Source organism: Phodopus roborovskii, unplaced genomic scaffold (genome assembly GCF_943737965.1).
Source record: "Phodopus roborovskii unplaced genomic scaffold, PHOROB, whole genome shotgun sequence".
Classification (NCBI taxonomy): domain Eukaryota; kingdom Metazoa; phylum Chordata; class Mammalia; order Rodentia; family Cricetidae; genus Phodopus; species Phodopus roborovskii.
In genome coordinates, this window is record NW_026126434.1 from 25,136,620 (window position 1) to 25,152,433 (window position 15,814).

General features: G+C 50.3%; 1 protein-coding gene across 1 annotated transcript in view; it reads right to left on the reverse strand.

The window, feature by feature from the left end:
* Positions 1-15,814, reverse strand: part of Umodl1 (uromodulin like 1) — a 47,898-nt gene that overhangs the window by 14,281 nt on the left and 17,803 nt on the right. Inside the window, exons 7-14 of the mRNA XM_051186560.1 lie at positions 11,988-12,242; positions 10,600-10,712; positions 8,908-9,127; positions 8,222-8,359; positions 6,623-7,192; positions 5,155-5,412; positions 3,915-4,027; positions 963-1,176 (exon numbers count right to left, since the gene is read on the reverse strand). Of these exons, the coding sequence (XP_051042517.1) occupies positions 963-1,176; positions 3,915-4,027; positions 5,155-5,412; positions 6,623-7,192; positions 8,222-8,359; positions 8,908-9,127; positions 10,600-10,712; positions 11,988-12,242 (1,881 nt within the window). The remainder of the gene's footprint in view (positions 1-962; positions 1,177-3,914; positions 4,028-5,154; positions 5,413-6,622; positions 7,193-8,221; positions 8,360-8,907; positions 9,128-10,599; positions 10,713-11,987; positions 12,243-15,814) is intronic.

Sequence of the window (15,814 nt, forward strand, 5' to 3'; positions counted from 1 at the left end):
GAGAGAATCTGGGAGTTGCTTTGTTTTTAACTTAGTTTTTATTAATAGTATTTTTTTTTCCTTTTGCAAGGACAAAGGGAGCCATGTCCTTGGTGATCATGTGTCAAAGACACACTTCTTTTGGGTTTTCCCTGCTACACATACTTTGCACACTGACATATCAGGCTTGGTATTCATCAGCTCTGTGTGAACTCGCTCTGCATGCGGTCTGTTAATTCTTCACTAGCTTATTAGAGGTTTTCTTTTATCGTTTCTACAAGAGCGGCTTTATTCTGTTTGTCAGGAAGATTGGTCTCTTTAGGTAATTCACATCTTACAGTCCTTTCCTCTGAAACCCTGACTTTGCTTGGGGAATTCTTCTCACTTCTCACCTTCAAATTAAAAAAGACATTCAACTTTAACGTCTGCATTAAAAAAAAAAAAAGCAAAGCAAAGCATAAAACCATTTAGGGCTAGGCACAGTGGCTCACTTTGGAGGCAGAGGCAGGCAGATCTCTATGAATGTGAGGCCAGCCTGGTCTACATAGTGAGTTCCAGGATAGCCAAGGCTATACAGCGAGGCCCCCACCAAATAAAAGATCTATCCATGAGCCAAGGAGGGAAGAGTCCAAATTTCTGCCTTCTCCCTGCTTTCTTCACTGGTACTTTTGCTAGTGTCTCCATGGAAACTTCCTGGACAGTCTGGCTGCCCAGAAGGACCCATTTGTCCTCAGCCCATCAAAGCACAAGTGACAGGGGAGGGACATCTCTGAGTCTTTTGAAGGCCCAACCCTTCCATTTCTAACAATACTCATGGTAGCAATAAGAAGACAAGGAAGCCCCCATTCATTTCTTGCTTCAGACAGCTCCTGGGAAACCCCACGAGGAGGCCCAGAGCACATCTTCCTAACCAAGAGTCACAGCTGACTTCATGCTGCCTCTGCTTTCAGAACTGGGGGCAGGTCAGCCCAGCCCCTGCATACCTTGTATAAAGGTTTGGCCTTTGACCACCTCCAGCACTGATGTGTTCTGTAGGGCCGTGAGAAAGGCGGCAGACACCTCCCTGACGTCAAGGTCTGCCATTATTAGCAAGTTAAACTCCACCACGACGCTGCCATTTCTGATGTTGATAATGTCCACCCGGATCCTGCCCGAGTCCATATGCTGACGCATCGTGGCTGGTATGGAGTCCCGCACCTTTGAGAAACAGGCTTCGTGAGGAGAGCTGCCTGCTGAGGTCACAGGCCATTTGTCCTGGTACTCTGCCTGGCACCAGGACAGGTTTGTAGCAAGAAGATTCAAGCCCCAGATCAGTTCTTGATCCTTTAAGTCCAGGGCAAATGCCTGCAGGCATTGATGATGCTGAGAGAAGTCCACACCCCACCCCACCCCTACCCTTGCCAACCCCTACCTGCAGCAGACAGCTGTAGAGAGCTATCTTTCCATTGAACAGGAGCAGTGCTAGCAGAACCCCACCCTCACAGGCCTGTGACACAAAAGCCCCCAACGGCAGTTAACAGTTGGCTGCTCTCAGATCAGGGGTAGGGGCAGCAGTGAGTGGTCCTAAGGAAGACCAGCTACTCATTAATTTTTCTAGAACGTTCCTTTGCCTCTAATGCTTCAGAACATTCCCCCTCCCTACATCTTCTCCACCTATTCACAGGCCACTTCTGAATGAACTTCTCCAGGAGCCCTAACAGGACACACACTTTCTGCCTCTGAAGGATTTGCTCTTGTCCTCTGTCCTTTGGAGCAGAGTCACGTGTCACAGACTACATCATTCCGAGCTAGCCCAACATAGTTAAAGATGCATGCTCATATAATGAGCCTCACCGGTCCATGTGATCCAAATTACCCCTGGAAAGGGCATTTCCAAGGATTGTCAGAGAAACCCATGAAGGGCTGGCAGTATCCAAAGGTATGAGCTCCTCACCCCACTTCCCCTCCCCTAGGCCACCCAAGGCAGAGAGATCTATCATAACCCACCACAGGCTGAGTACCACCAATCCCCCCAGCTGCCGTTTGTGGCTCAGTCAGACAGCTGCTGTGCTTATAGACTCATGCTTCTTACCCCCATCCCAATTCCCTTAGGCAGATCTGCCACAGCACTGAGTCACTATTACCATTTCAAAGTGGTCTCCAGGCAAAGCTCAGACCCTTCTAGGAAACAATAAGCCATTAGCCCACCACCTCCAAAGCTGGTCTTGCTAGCTTACTATGTATAGGGCTACACAATTATTTTCTATTGGGAGACACTGGATAAATAAAGCAACTATATCCAAAAAAGGGGGGGGCAAGGAGGAAATGGTTTTAAAAGGATAGACTGATCTAGAAACTTGGGGTGGAGCTTCTGTACTTGGTCACCAGAGTGGGGGAAGGGCTCAACATCTGTTGCTTGATGTCACATAAAACCATCATTTGCCAAAGAGGAGAGATGTGCCACATAACTCAGACCATGAAGGACTCTAGTCCAGGCACTGGGAGAGTTGGGAATTGCAGAATATGGAAGGCAGGGCTTCAGATTCTATGCAGCAAACAGGTCCACTTTAATGGAAAGAAAGTCCATGGACTGGTCCATGGTCCCAAGGCTGTTTGGTCCAATGTAATGGTGAGTAGCATCCATTGGCTTCAAGACATACCAGCCTGTTATCACAACTACCACTAGGTGGCAACGTCCAACCCTTAACTCAGTAAATAAGATCAAGATTATGGTAAAAGCATTCTCCATCTTTAAAAAGTGATGTAACCTAGGGCTGGGGCTTTAGCTGGGTGAGTAGAGTGTTGCCTTGCCTATGTGAAGCCTGAGTTTCATCCCAAGTACCACATAATCCAGGCCTGGAGGTGCACATCGGGATCCCAGCACTCAGGAGGCAGAAGCAGGAGGACCAGGAATTCACCATTGTCCTCAGTTACATACAGAGTCTCAGGCCAACCTGGGACACATGAGACCCTGTCTGAGTAATAACTAATATCATAGCACCAAAACATGCCGAGATTGCTACCCATACTACTCTGTAACAATAAACGTTCCCCAAGACCACTGGAGGGACAGTAGGGAAGACACACACAGGATCAGAGAGCATCTTTGTTCTGAACAAAGAGCAGAAAGATCACGGCTATCCAACAATGAGTGAATGGACAAATGAAACAATGGAGCAGTATCCACCCATCAAAGGAATGGGGTGCAGATGCACATGGCAATGTGGATGGACCTGGATCACTTTAACTGAGTGACAGAAGCAACATGTCACTTAATCTTGTCCATGTTCACGAGCACCCAGTTGGCAGGTCCAAAGAAGCAATGTAGCTACCAGGGGCTGGGTCGGGGCAGAGGGAGAATAACTTGGAGTACAGAGTTTCCACACGGAGGGTATTTGAAATGGAGCTCAGTTTTTAAATTAGTCGTGTGTGTATGTGTGTGTGTGTGTGTGTGTGTGTGTGTGTGTTGCACACATATTACTGAACCTAGGGCCTGGTGCAGTCTAGGAAAACATTGCAACACCCTTAGCTTTCTACTTTTTAAATTTTGAAGCAGGGTCTCACTAAGTCATCCAGACTGGCCTTGAGCTCCATCTGTAGCCTATACAAGCTTTGTACTTACAATCCCCCTGCCTCACTTCCTGAGTTGCCAGGATTATAAGTCTGCACCACCAAAGTCCTGCTTAAGCACTTTGTTTGATAAATATTGTTAGAGTCTTCTGCTCCATGGGGAGTGTAAGGCAAGATGAAGCAAGGCACCTGGGGAAGGTTTGGATTCTGTCTCCAGCCAGGCTTCTACCACACAGTTCAGGACGCTCAAGCCTGCTGGACTCAAACCTGCTGCTCAGCTTCCTTCGGAAACAGGAGTCCACAAGACCCAGGAGTGTTATTGGAAGCAAAGCAACCCCACACACACATCCTCCCCCACCCCACCCACCAGGACTGTCCCAACTTACCGTCCTGAAGAATAACTGTACAAACTCTCGGTGCTCACTGCTGCTGGCATTTCGGAAAGATTCTGAATACCGGATGTTTGCTATCCGGACTTCACCAGTAAGTTTCTGGGCCACTGAAGGATATAGCATGCATTAGGCCACAGACTGTCATTTTAATGTCCCTGTTGACTACATGAGTAGCAAGACTGACCTGACTCCAAAGAATGAATAGCAACTGCTGCCCACAGACATGAACCACCAGGCTCCAAAGGGAGTGAGACAGCATGCAGCAGGCCTCCCTTGAGGCTTCACTGCAAGTCATGCCGCTGACTAGCAAACCAGGACAGTTTGAGAGGGAACAGGCACCAAGAGACCATCAGGGCAACAATGGGAACCACTGTACCTGGACATCACAGCCTCCGCTCAGAGGGATCCCATGCTCAGAGGGATCTTGATCAGGCAGCTCCTTTCCTTCCCCATGGAAGGAAAGGAGCTGTGGTCTAAGAATGACATTCTTCCCCTGATGACTTCAAGCCCACCTCCCCAGATAATTTCACTCAGTCCTAAGACAAACCATAATGCCATCCCATTATACATTCCTGATAAGCCTCAAACTCCATGTCCTTGAGAGACATTGTGCCCAGAGGCCAGAACCATGGCCAGTGGCACTTGCAATCTGATGTAAGAGGCACAGGGTAGGCAGGAGCAAACACAGGGCTTGTCTTAAGGTGCAGGGCCACACATCCATATACAACCCCTTCCTTCCAGAGTGAGGGAGACCTTCAGAGGTCGCCTGGCTTGACTCAGACTCAGGGATTTATATGCTGGATCATCCAAACACCACCAAACTCCTTCTCCTGCTGGCCATGAGCTATTCTTACTGCACCCCAATTAGTCATCCTAGGCAATACCCAAGGAATGTACCCCCAACTTGGGAGACACCTCTCCCCCTGCGATGTAAAGACACTCTAGAGCATCACACACATAGGAAGTCACGTACTGGGAACAGATGTCAGAAGTAATGAGGAGGAAAGGGGGGACTTCTATCTGACGATGTCGCTGTGGGGAGGACTGTCTCCCATGTAATGGGGTCCCTGTGCCATTATTCCATTCTGCCACCATCCCCTCACAAGGTGAGCCAGGTGAGATGGGAATGGTCACCCAGCAGCCCCCAGGCAGGCCTTTCTCTGCTCAGCCTTTCCTACTTGTCTGTTTGTCCCCTTGTGTGTAATTGGTGACACAGGTTCCCAGAGATCCTTACCTGTCCTCACTCTCAGCTGTGTTCTGGCACCTTCTTTCCCACACATCTTGGCCACAATCTCTACCAGATGCAAGGCTCCGGGCTCCAGGCCTGACAATGTCACATTACTGTCCTGGGTCTCCATAGTTATGGCGGGTCCCCGAGGAGGGACCAAAGTGAGGTAGAAGGTAGGGGAGAAGCTGACGTCTGTTGACCACTCCAGGGAGAAGCCAGTACTGGTCACATTGGAGACCGTGACCTTTCCAATGGGTCCAGGGACTGGGAAGTGGAACATAAACGCTAACATGAAAATCGATCTGAATACCATGAGGGACAGGAAAAGAGCTTCCCAAAGTCCAATACTTAACAACGGAGGGGAGGTGATACCAGCCAAGGATGCAGATTGTGGTGACCCCTCACAGAAATAGTGCCCCTGTGTGCAGGACCTTGTAGGGCCCTTAGGTTGACTTCTTAGCAGAAGCCATGCACCTTAGACAAGAGAAATTGGTCCCTGGGTGTTTTCTTCCAAAGGGTGGTTCAGACTCAACCCTAGGGGCCTACAAACCACTCCTCCTCTGCTGGTTTCAGGCAGTTCCTCCACAAGGTGGTCAACCCTAACCCTATGCTGATGTCCCAGACAGCAGTCATTGGCATTGCCGGCTCGAGTCCCGCTCAGAGACAAGTCCCTGGCTCCTGTGGGGCAATCCTGGCTTGTGTGGGTTGGCACAGAGGGAACAGTGGAGGAATTCACCCTTGACAGTGGCTCAGTCTGGGAAAAATCCACAGTGGAACCAGCTCTGAACGCTGGTTAAACAGGGCTGTCAGCTAGGCCTCTTTGAGCCCCAGCCCATTTGCTGGTTGGAAGGGTCACTCATTCCCATGTGTCCCTAAGACTTGGTGACAAGCTAAACCCTTTGTATATGGTGTGGATCAGCTGGGGGTTCAACCACAGCTGTGAGGTGGAGACAGCTGATGTGCAGGCATGTGGGTATAAAGGGTAGAAGGACAGACTTCCAGAGTGCATGACTACTGGAAGTCCTGTGTGGTTGGGGTGCGGAACTGAGGGTTCCACAGGGTCAGCAGGAAAGCTGGGGTTTGGGAAGCTGAGATGGTGTAACACCAGTGAGGGCTGAGGATGCAGTGCTACTGGGGATTATGGGACTGTTGGGGTGTCCAACCTGCAAGGGATGACCCCAGTGCCAGATGGGACACATACCCCCTCTAGTCTCTTCCCTCCCCTGGCCATGTTATGCCCCAGCTGCTAAAAGCCAAGGGACCTTAGGAAGCAAGTGGGAGGAGAGGGAGATTGTCCCTCTCTAACTAGACCAGGCACCTGCTGTAGAGGGCCACACTGTTCTGTGCCTGGGTCCACATACATCGGAGATGAGAAGGGACACTATATTTCTGGCAAGCCTGACATCAGCCCTGATGTCAGCCTCAGGAAACAGGCTGAGGTTTCCACTGGGGTCCAAGTCCCCTGATGACTCACCACAGACCGGGGGCTCTGGAGCCGCAGGGGTTGAGGCCGATGGCAGGCCTGGGAAGGAGGAGGGTTGAGGATCTTCATTCTGCTGTCTTGTAGAGTTTGGAGGAGGTGTCTTCCAAATGGGACTGGGGTGCCATACAACATAGCCCGTGGGTGAAGCAGCCACGAAGGGTGGGTCTGTGGTGAAGTTTTCCTGTGGCTCTACAGTGGCCTGCAGTGGGACATCTGTGGTCTTCTGAGGGGAACCATGGGTTGGCTCTGGAGCCCTGGGAAAGGACCTTGTCACCCCGCTGGAACTTCCATGGCTCGTTCCCAGGCTCGGGACTACGGTGGACACCTCCACACCTTGCCCTGTGCTATTCCTATCCTGCCTGGCTGTGCTGCTACTGCCTCTCTTAGATGGAGGCCCCGGGGTCCAGGCTTGGCTTCTTGTTGGGGTGCTCCTCGGGTGCCTGGGACTTGGTGACAAGGTGAGGGTCTCCGGGCCAAAGGCTGTTATTTCCAGGCTGACAGCTGGGGCTGTGACCTTTGTTGTTACAGACAGTCCACCTCCTGTGGGGGTCACCATGTCACCTGCAGAATACACCCACTGTCAGATGCCAAAAACAGCTAGCAAGGCCATCAGAGTCCCCACAGCAAGAGCTTTCCCCAGAGAAAGACAGTGCATTGCAAAAGATGGCCTGCTTGGGAAGCCTGGAGAAATGACTTAGCAGGGAAGAGCACTTACTCCTCTTCCAGGCGACACAAGTTCAGTTCTCAGATCCAACAGGCACCTCACAATGCCCTGTAACTCCACCTCTAGGGAATCTGACGCCCTCTTTTGGCCTCTTCAGCAACTGCACTAGTGCACACCCACCCACACAGGCAAGCATGCAGACATATAATTAAAAGTAAACTTTAAAAAATGCTATAATCCCAGCCCTGGGGAAGCAGAGGCAGGAGGATTCCTAGGGCTCAGTCTAATCTTATCTGTGAGTTTCAGATCCCCGTGAGAGACCCTGTAGTAGTGCACACACCTTTAATCCTAGGACAAGGTGTGTGGTTCCTGATCGACATTCAAGATCAACGTTCAGCCTCCACAAGTACATTCACTTTCATGTGTAACTAACCACCCCTATACACATGCACACATGAGAGAGTCAGAGACAGACAAAGATAGAGAAGTAGAGGAAGAGGAGGAGAAAAAGGAGAATACATCCTCTGCCCCAGCATGCTCCCAATGCAGACATGACTAATCAGACAAAGTATGTGATACCTGTAAGGGCAGACATGACTAATCAGACACAGCATTGGAGATCTGCAAGTAGCTGCGCCCTGATTCTTAGCTCAGTCCCACCCCTGAGGACATTTCAAGACTTCCTTGGACCTGGGGTACTCTGCCTGCATGGACTCTTTCACCCCTTCATAAAAATCTACCCCGATTATATTTTACAGCTACCGTGGGATAAAGGGAACCCACACTGCATTTGCTCTTAGGTACATTTACCATCACACTAATTTCTCTGGAAAAGAAAACAAACAAAACAAAAACAGAAACACTAGTGTGGCCCTTAGTACTATGGCTGGCAAAGCAGGTCTCGGAGCACTGCTGGGGACACACACCCTCGCAGACCCGGCCAGCCCGGGAAGGGTTGGCATCCCTGGCTGTGAGGCACTGGCACGTGTAGGAGCCCTCCAGGTTGATGCAGCGGGCGGCTGGGTGGCAGTCATGCTCTGAGCTATGTGTGCACTCATCCCAGTCTGTAGGGAGAAGAGGCAGAGTCTGTGAGTAAAGGGTCAGACTGGTTAGAAAACAAATGGATGGACACTAGACGGAAGACCTCCCGCCCTTCCTTTAGAGAACTGTTGGGCACTGACGAACCTCCCAAGGCCCAAGTCTGTTAACACTCTGAAAATTCACTCTTTGGCAGGATGAATTAATACCAAGGCTAATGAAGCAGATCCACAGATGAGCTGCTGGCTGACAGACACTGTAGTACTGTGCCTGGACCACCAGACATGGGGATTCCCATCTTTCCCGGCCCCTGCACACCCCCATGGACCCCTAGTCTCCTTTCTCTCTGTGCTGGACCAGCGATTGCAAAAGACAACATGCAGAGGGAATGAGTCCTCTCCAGGGGGGAGATTCTGGCCCTGGCCCTCAGTTTTTCTCATAGAAGAGCCCAGGAGACAGTTTACACTTTTATTTTATTAGCCTTTCAGGTAAAGGGAAGATTGGCTCAAACTGTGGCTGCAGGGGTATTTGTGAGCTGGAAGTAAGCCCTGCTGCCCGCTGAGAAGAGGCGTACCTTGCACTAGCGTCCCCTGCTGGTCAACCTGGAACACAGCGCTTGCAGACAGCTGCTGGAGCATGGGCCTTAGTGTGGAGACACCCACTGGAAACTCAGGATCTTGTAGGGTGAGTCTAAGAGTCACCACCAGGCTCCCTGCCTGCAGGGACACGATCTGCAGCCTCAGCTTCCCTCGTCTGTACATGTCAAAAATGACTCGCGGGAAGGACTTTTCCACCTAACCAGGAGACACACAAGCAGCTAAGCCGGTTAGCAGTCATGCCTTCCCAGCCATGGGGCCCACCCAGCTCTCCCTGGAACAGCCAAGGGAAACCCGCAGGCCCTGGGTATATATGGACAGCCCACCCAACTGCCCTGGAAGTAAGTGTGCAGGGAATGTGTGCCTGTGGGCGAAATGCAGACTGTCATCTTGACTGATGCACTGACTGACAAGAAGGGGCAACCAATAAACAGTACCCGGGGCTGTGTCCTCCTTCATGCGGAGACGCCAGCCTCTCCCACACTGGGATTAGCTATTTTTTTTTTTTTGAGGGTGAACCAGAAACAAAACAAAACAACAACAAAACAAAAAATCTAGCTCCCTAAGAACCTTCAAGAGCTGCTCCTGGAGACTAGACAAGAGGATCACTTCAAATTAAAGGTCAGCCTGAGATATACAGTGAATGCTCAGCCAGCTTAGGATACAGGGTGAGACCCTGTCTTCCACAAACAAAACAAAAAAGAACTGGCTTCCCTAGAGGTGGATATCAAGGGCACACCCACCACCACCAGCAGCAGTCTGGTCACCCTGCAAATAAAAGACCCAAGATCCTTTGATTCTAGACTCTTTCCAGGGGGGTTGGTATGCAGAGTAGCCTGGGGACCTCAGGAGATAGCTCTCTCCAGAACAAAAGATAGCCCCTACTACAACTCAACAGTGAATGAACAGAACCTTCCCTTCTGGAACACAATTTAGGGTCTAAAAGATCTGTTCCCAAAGACAGGGTTGCTCAGCTCAGGCATGTCCCCTTCATGAACACAGATCTTTCATGGGCATCATGCTGGTACTTTGGGGGAAGGGGCAAGATGGGGAACCAGCCTTACATGATTCTCAGGCCACCTGCTGTGCTATAATAGGCACTCTATTGCTGACCCAGGAACCTCATGTCTTCTGCCAGCATCTGCAAAGCTCTGTCAAGCTAGCCTATGATTTTCCAAAGGGATAAAATCCCAGACCCTGGACAGCTGGAAAAATCAGCTTTCTCCCCAGCCCAGAACCTGTTAGATGGCAAATACTGGCTCTGCATCAGGTTTTGTCAGTGCCTCCCACAGGGGGCAGCAGATGCTAAGATTAGTGTCAGAGCCTACCCTCAGGAAGCTACTATGAAGCCACATGGGGTAACAACATCCCAAGGAAAGGTCTTACACAGCAAGTCCAGCCATATGATCAAGGTACTTATTTGACCAAGGATTGCTGTCCCATGAGGGTCTGTGGTTGGCAGGTGTGACCCTCCTCAGACCGTTACAAGACTATGACTTTGCTCAACTGCAGGGGGAACCAGGTTGTGCATGTGTGTACATGCATGTGCGTGGATGTGCACATGTGAGTGCATACGTGTGTGTGTGTGTGTGTGTGTGTGCCTCTGTACACATTTGTGCACCCTAGTGCCAAGGACTTGAGGGCAGGCCAGTGGCTTGCTCTCCTGCTACCTCATGAAACAGCTGTTGAGAAAAGTTCCAGAATTCCTCGCTGTTGCAGTTGAGAAGCTGCTCTGTCAGGTTATGGTTCATGATCCGTATTGTGACTTGAAAAACCCGGGCATCTGAGACAGAAGTGACACAGATTAGCCAAGCCCTGAAAAGGGAAGTCACATGCTGGGGCTAAGGTATACCTAGGTGGTAGAATGCTTGCCTAGCATGCACACAACCTGGTTCAATCGTCACCACCATGCACACAAAAACATCAGTCATGCTTTTCTGTTCACATTTTCCTTAAAGCCTCTTATTCAATTGGTACACAAAATAAATCGAGACATCAGTTTTAAACAGAGACGATCAAACCGGAGAAATTGGTACAACAGTAATGTTGACACCTGTGCTGGAGTGAAAAGCTCAATCAGTATCAGGTGCCCTCTGTCATCTGGAACAGGGACACTGAATTGCAGAGTCCATACTTGTACAACCTGAAACCCAGCTTCTACAAGTGGTTCCACCAGGGGTGGAGAGCCTGGGCTCACAGGCCAGGATCAACCCAACAGATCACATGTGCATGTCACACTGAAGCCACCAAAGTGTTGTCAAGGCTGTAGGGAGGCTGTTATCCCCTGGGAGGCATTCCTCCCAGGAGATACCCGGAACCAGGCTTATCCTGTGATAAGCCTGAATCACTGTTAGAAGGAGCAGCTTCTGCAGTACCCCAGCCTGTAGCTATCGTCTGTGCTAGGGGAGGGACTCAATCTAAGAACTCAAGGTCTCAGAGCCACTTCCTCTTCACACCACAGCCACAGAACTAAGGGAGCCATCCCATCGCCATGCCCAGTCTGGTGAGGTCTGTATATTACCATTACCAGGCAGACCCAGGTGAGCCATCTGTAAAAACTGGATGACCACATCAGCTGCCACCCAGTGCCAGAGGTCTAAGCATATGCATGTGTCCTGTAGATTTGGAAGACTCTGTTCCTACTGGCACCGGTGGATGCTATGAGCCACAGGAAATAGGATGTGTTCCCACCTCATCTAGACAACACTGAGCTACGAAGCCCTGATGGCAGGAGGCTATTTAGACAGTCCTGTATGAGTCTGTGTGACTAAATGCCTGTGGTGTGCCATCTGTGAGCACATCCCCTATCTGACAATATCAGACTACTAACAGGCAGGTCTCCACGGGGCCTGTGAGTCAACAAGCAAGGAACCCATGTAAGCACCATGCAGCATCCAGTCCAGTGTGAGCCATTCAGAGAGTCAGAGAACACACACAGCAGGGGGCAGTTATACCCCACACTCTGGATGCAGGAAGACTCATGTGGCATGCTGGTCCCCAGAACCTTGGGACAGAAAGACCCACTCAAAGAAGCATGGCTTTCAGACTCATGCCTTACCTGTCTTGACAACCAGTGAGGCAGAGACATTAGCCCCACACCCCTGGTAGCTGACCCTCACTCCATACAGGATGCCGGCCTCCAACCCAGGCACAGCCAGAGTCCAGCTCCCTGTCCAGATGCTTCTGAGAAGTTCTTGGCCTTTGTACACTTGAACGTGGAAAGTGTGGTTCTGAGAGGAATTCAGGCTCCAGGATAGGTAAAAGCTGCTGCTGGTGACAGCAAGTGCCATGAAGTCTCGGATTGGAGGGCAATCTAGGGAGAAATGCACCTGGGCCTCAGACAGGAAGCAGCCCAGCGGTGTCAGTCCCATCTGCTTACCCATCAAGGAGACCAATGTGCACAGAAACACTGGCTCATCTTCCAATAATTAACTTAGTTCAGAAGTTAAGGTGGAGGGCTAGGAAGATGGCTCAGTAGATGAACTGATCGTCTCAAAAGTATGGGGACCAGGTCCCCAGAACTCATGCAAATGCCTGTAATTTCAGCATTTTCTGTGTGCTTTGAAGTCTCAGCTATAGGTCAAATGTGTTCCTAGTTGCTCATTTGATGATTGTTTGGGCTGGGTTTTGTCAGCTTGTTCCAAGTTGGAGTCGTCTGCCCAGAGGGACCTTAGCTGGGAAAAGGCCTCTGTCAGATTGTCCTATGGGCAACTGTACGGGTATTCTCTCAATTACTGTTTGATGTGGGAGGGCAGTGCCATGCCAGGCAGAGTGGCCTTGGTTGGACTAAGAAAGCAGGCTGAGCAAGCCATGGGGAGCAAGCCAGTAAGCAGTGTTCTTCCATGGACTCTGCTTCCATTCCTGTCCCAACTTCCCTTCATTATGGACTATGAGCTGTATGCTAAAACACACCCTCTCCTCCCCAGGTTGCTTTTGGTCATAATGTTTATCACAGCAACCGAAACCTAGGACAATGATTTTTTTTCCTCAGTGGCAGGCCAGGCATGTACTGGCCAAGCAGCAGCTGCAGCCCAGGCCTAACTATGGTTCTCACCCCCCAGCTCCAGTCACTGGAACCCTGAAGCGGAAAGTTCCACTGCAGACTTCTAGTCACTGCACAGCTCAATGGTCTGTGCTTGGTAGCAGATGGTCATGAAAGAGAGAGGGAGGGAGGGAAGGAGGGAGTAATGGAAGGAAGAAGGGAGGGAGGAAGGGAGGGAGGACTGTACTCATCTCTCAGAAACTTGCTGAAACCTTGGCTGTGCTGTTTCTGTTGTCGAGACTCTCAAGGCCAGACATTGCTGAGTCCACAGCCATGGAAGACAGCAATGCAGCAATAGGTCAATAGGTCAATAGGAGAGTGGGGTCTGGGAGCTCACCCGGAAGCCAGCAAGCAGCATACAGCCTCCTGGGCTGTGAAAGGTTAAATTTCCATGATTGACGTCATGTTGTCTGTGATGCTTTGTTACAGCAGCTACAGGATGGTTATACATTCTCAGGTTTGTTCAGTGAGCTTCTGGGAAGCCTTCCCACATGGGACAGAGAAATGTGAGGGGTCGTGTGTGGTTAAACAGACAACTCCAGCATCCCAAGGCCAACCTGCCTCTGTAGGGCCTCCCGGAGGTGTTTTAAAAATTAAAACTATTCCTTCCACCCCACCCTCTCTTTCCCTGAGACTTGGTTTCATCCTCTATCAACCAGGATGCCCTTCTCTGGTCACTCTGAGGCTTAACTTGGCCCTAAGAAACAAGGGACCTCTGTCCTCCAACTTAGAAGACAACACCGCCACCGTGAGAGCACTATGGCCACCTGAAAGGGACTCGGAAGATCTGGCCTGATGACTGTCCTTCCTGGAAGGTCATTAGACCCTGAGATTCGAGCCACACCCTCCTCCAGTCCTGCCCCCAGCTGCATGTGGTCCCAACAGGTGCTAGAGAGTAGGAGGCTAACTAAACAAAGGATTACATCTAAGCGGGTATCAGGGAGGCATCATCCACGCTGGTATGAGACTTGTCATTGATGTGGCTATTTGGGAGCAACCCATGCTACTGTAGGTAAACCATGCTAGGCTTGGATGGAACCATCTGTCTGGTCTCTTGTTGGAGTCTTCTCTCCGGTGGCAGATACCTGTTCATACAGCAAAGGGCGACAGAGACCCTGATCCTCTGAAGTCTGGGCCAAAGATCTTGCTCTATGGCTCTTCTCATCCTATGGCTGGGTGGTCCTTTTGGAGATGTTCATCAGTGTCACCAGGGCTGTGAGCCTGGGCTCTTGTTCCTTCCAGGCAACCCCGAACCATCTCCTCTGATCAAAAGGAATTGTGGGACACCAGTCTTTGTGAGAGCTGTCAAACTTGTCCCCTTTTTCTTGAATCCAGCAGCTGGGGCCCCAAGTCTTGTGCAGTGGGAAGCATGGTTGACAAATTCAAAGACTCTTGAGTATTGAAATCAAACTCCAATTGAAACCACAAGCATTGCCTTGGGGAACAAGACCTTTCAGTCCAGGCCAGCTGTGCTCACCTCTGCAGCTGGTACCCCTGTTCTACCAGACCACAAATCTAGGTGACAGCTAAGAGGCTGGCAGGTGTCAGTTGAGCATGAAGATGGAATGGGAAGGAAGGATGCAGGTCTTCCCTGAAGAGGGATGCATTCCTGGAATTGCAAGGGCAAATCATGCACAATTTCGTTCAGCTGCTGTCTTGTGTGAAAATCCAGCTGCCCCAAGAACCATCTGTTGGGTGACTATTTCCACAAGAAATGTATCTGAAATTTGTGATGTATTTTCCAGCAACTCGTGTAGCTGAGCCGGCCCAGCAGATTGCTCATTTGTATTAGCTTCTAAATTTAAAATGCATGTGCTGCTTGTAGCAATATGCAGCCAAAATTGGCTCTGACTCTCCAGTTTGGAAACACACACATGTGCCTGTTCCACCCTTGGAGAAGTGTGACTACAGATGGGCAGCCTTCCCTGGTCATGTTCCCCATCCATTCTCAACCTTTAATCTGAAAGGCTACTAGAGGCTTGCTGTGACTAAGGGCAGAGCCCAATTTATCTGGCAGCAAAACTAACTGCAGAGAGAGCCTAGCATCTTACAAAAACCTTTGACCAGAGTCAATGTATCTGTGCCATAGCCTGCCTTCCCACTGCAGGGGACAGGGTTCTTAGTCTCAGTCCACAGACCAGAAAATCTCTTACACAGGGTCACACACCAAGCTCCCTGGAATGATGGTGTGTGAGGTAGTCTTACAATTCTGTAGACCCTCGAGGTCATATGCTCCCCAGGGAGAGGAGGGCTTTGTAGGCAGAATTGGTGGAGCAGATGTCTGTCTTCATTTTCAATGCAAGGTCCTTATATTACAGACATGTACAATGTGGCCTTGCTATGTCTGGCATTTTCTCAAGAGATCCATAACTTGTGAGCCTTGGGGCATGCTCCACTACCTGTCTATTACTAGAGTTGAGTGGCATGACCTGTCACCTTCAAGGGAAAAAGGGACATAAGGCTGTTTTAGCTAAGCTCATGCACACAAAAATCCATGGATTTCCTCCCCGGAGCAGGGAGGTGGTGGTATGGGGTCTTGATCTAGATTTATAATCTTTCCCCACCTGACACCAGGATGGACCTGAGATAAGAATTTCATGCCTGGACTTGAGAGACCTGGGGAGAAACACCAGGAGAGAAGGTGACCACCACCAGAGGCCACAAGAAACCAGGAGATAGATAACACGACACATCGCACCTGGAAAAGTTAGGGGCTGGGTGTACCCAGAATCCAGCCTAAATATCTTTGGGAAGTGACACGGTGCTTCCATTGTGCAGGGAGCATCAGGGGAACCATATGTAAGGGGCAGAGTCAGAGCTGCCTTCACTTTGGTTATGAAGTC